We start from the raw sequence: 1,606 nt of genomic DNA on the forward strand, positions 1-1,606 counted from the left end.
GAAGAAAACCTTTAAATTGTCAGATATTTTTTAATAAAGAAAAAAAATGCAGCGACGCAGCTACCCGATGCAGAGACGCCGAGGCATTAAGATGAATATTTTAAGCACTCTTAATGCAATATAAATCAGCAAAGTTATTTAATTGTGGTTGTTGAAGAAAGAGAGAAAAATAAACACAAACATGCAACTGTTTTCTTTTCTGCTTTCGCCAGCAAACATAAGTAGAACAGGTGCTCCGTGGGGAGGGGGCGGCCTCACCATGGGGGTTTGGAAGTCATTTTAATTAATAAAAACTCTTATAAATAACTCATTCAAAATGAAAACCTCAAAGCTGAGATATTAAGATAAAATTTCAGGTAAGGCGGCGCGTCGCCATAGCCCTTCGCCGCGGGTGAGGGCAGTGCAAAGCAAGACAAATTTGCATGTTCCCATGAACGGTTTTCCGAGATATTTCGTTTTTGAGGTATTTTTATTAAAATAAATTAAATTAAATATTTAAATTCGAAGTTCTACGCAAAGAAAAAGACAAACAGCACCCACTGAACCGCTGGTCTGCTGCCGAGCGCTGTGCTATGGAGTTGCTGCATGCGGCCAGCAATTCAGGAAAGAATAACTCATTTGATTTAAAAGAACATTTATTTCTTTGTTATATTTCTCAACACAAATATATTATTCACTTCGATTCCCTGCTTTTCTTCCGCCCGCTGCGCACGCCCGAGAAGGGTTCTACTACAGCGATCAGGGTTGAGAGGGCTGCATATTGACTTTCATTTTTCTTGAATTATTATTCATATTAAACCATGATAATTCCACTTATTTACTTGGTGAATCATCGTGAGTTGCAGCGGGGCCCGTAGGCCTTTGATCGCCCGCTGTGGTTTAGGGTTTAGGGTTTAGGGTTTAGGGTTTTTATGTCTACTTTCCTTCGGATGTTGAACAAGGGCTTAGAATTTAGGCAGCTCCTATGCAGCAGGAATACCCTCAAGGGAGGCCTGATGCGGCGTGTGTGCCGCATGCAAGGGGAAGCAAAGACAGAGAGCACCAGGACTTACCGACATCTGCATTCTCTGTCGAACTCACCCCTGCATACTCCATCACAAAGAAGCCACAGACAAACCAGCAGCAGGAGCAGGAGCAGCAGCAACAGCAGCAGCAGCAGCAGCTGTTTCAGGAGGAAGAACAGCAGCAGCAACAGCCGCAGCAACAGCAGCACCAGCAGGAACATTCTGCTGTTCCCTCTGACTCTGGGGCTGCGCTTATAAGACCAGCTGAAGCAGCAGAAGCTGCTGCCCCTGCTGCTGCTGCTGCAGCAGCAGCAGCAGGTGAAGGAGGAAGAAGAGAACGGAGCGACGGCAGCAGCAGCAAAGGAGCAGCAGCATCAGGACATTTACATCTATTAAAAGACATCTGGGGAGAAGAAGAAGCAGAAGATAAAGATAAAGAAAGTAAAAAAGAAGCAGAAAAAGGAGCGTGTCCGCGTTTTAAAACAGAGGTGGATATTGTGTACTATCAGTCTGGCAAGTCAAGCCCTGCTGCTTCTTCTCCTGCTGCTGCTTCTGCTGCTGCTGCTGCTGCTGCTCCTCCTCCTCCTCCTGCTGCTGCAGCA

General features: G+C 45.4%; 1 protein-coding gene across 1 annotated transcript; it reads left to right on the forward strand.

Annotated features, from left to right (window-relative positions):
• Positions 1 to 964: 964 nt before the first annotated feature.
• Positions 965 to 1,521, forward strand: EAH_00052110 (hypothetical protein; the record flags this gene model as incomplete). Its single annotated transcript, XM_013394100.1, has 1 exon — positions 965 to 1,521. A coding segment is annotated over one exon (557 nt), but the record flags the coding sequence as incomplete, so codon positions are not given.
• Positions 1,522 to 1,606: the final 85 nt, after the last annotated feature.

The sequence above is a fragment of the Eimeria acervulina genome, genomic scaffold, assembly GCF_000499425.1.
Source record: "Eimeria acervulina Houghton genomic scaffold, Eah_scaff920, whole genome shotgun sequence".
Taxonomy (NCBI): Eukaryota; Apicomplexa; class Conoidasida; order Eucoccidiorida; family Eimeriidae; genus Eimeria; species Eimeria acervulina.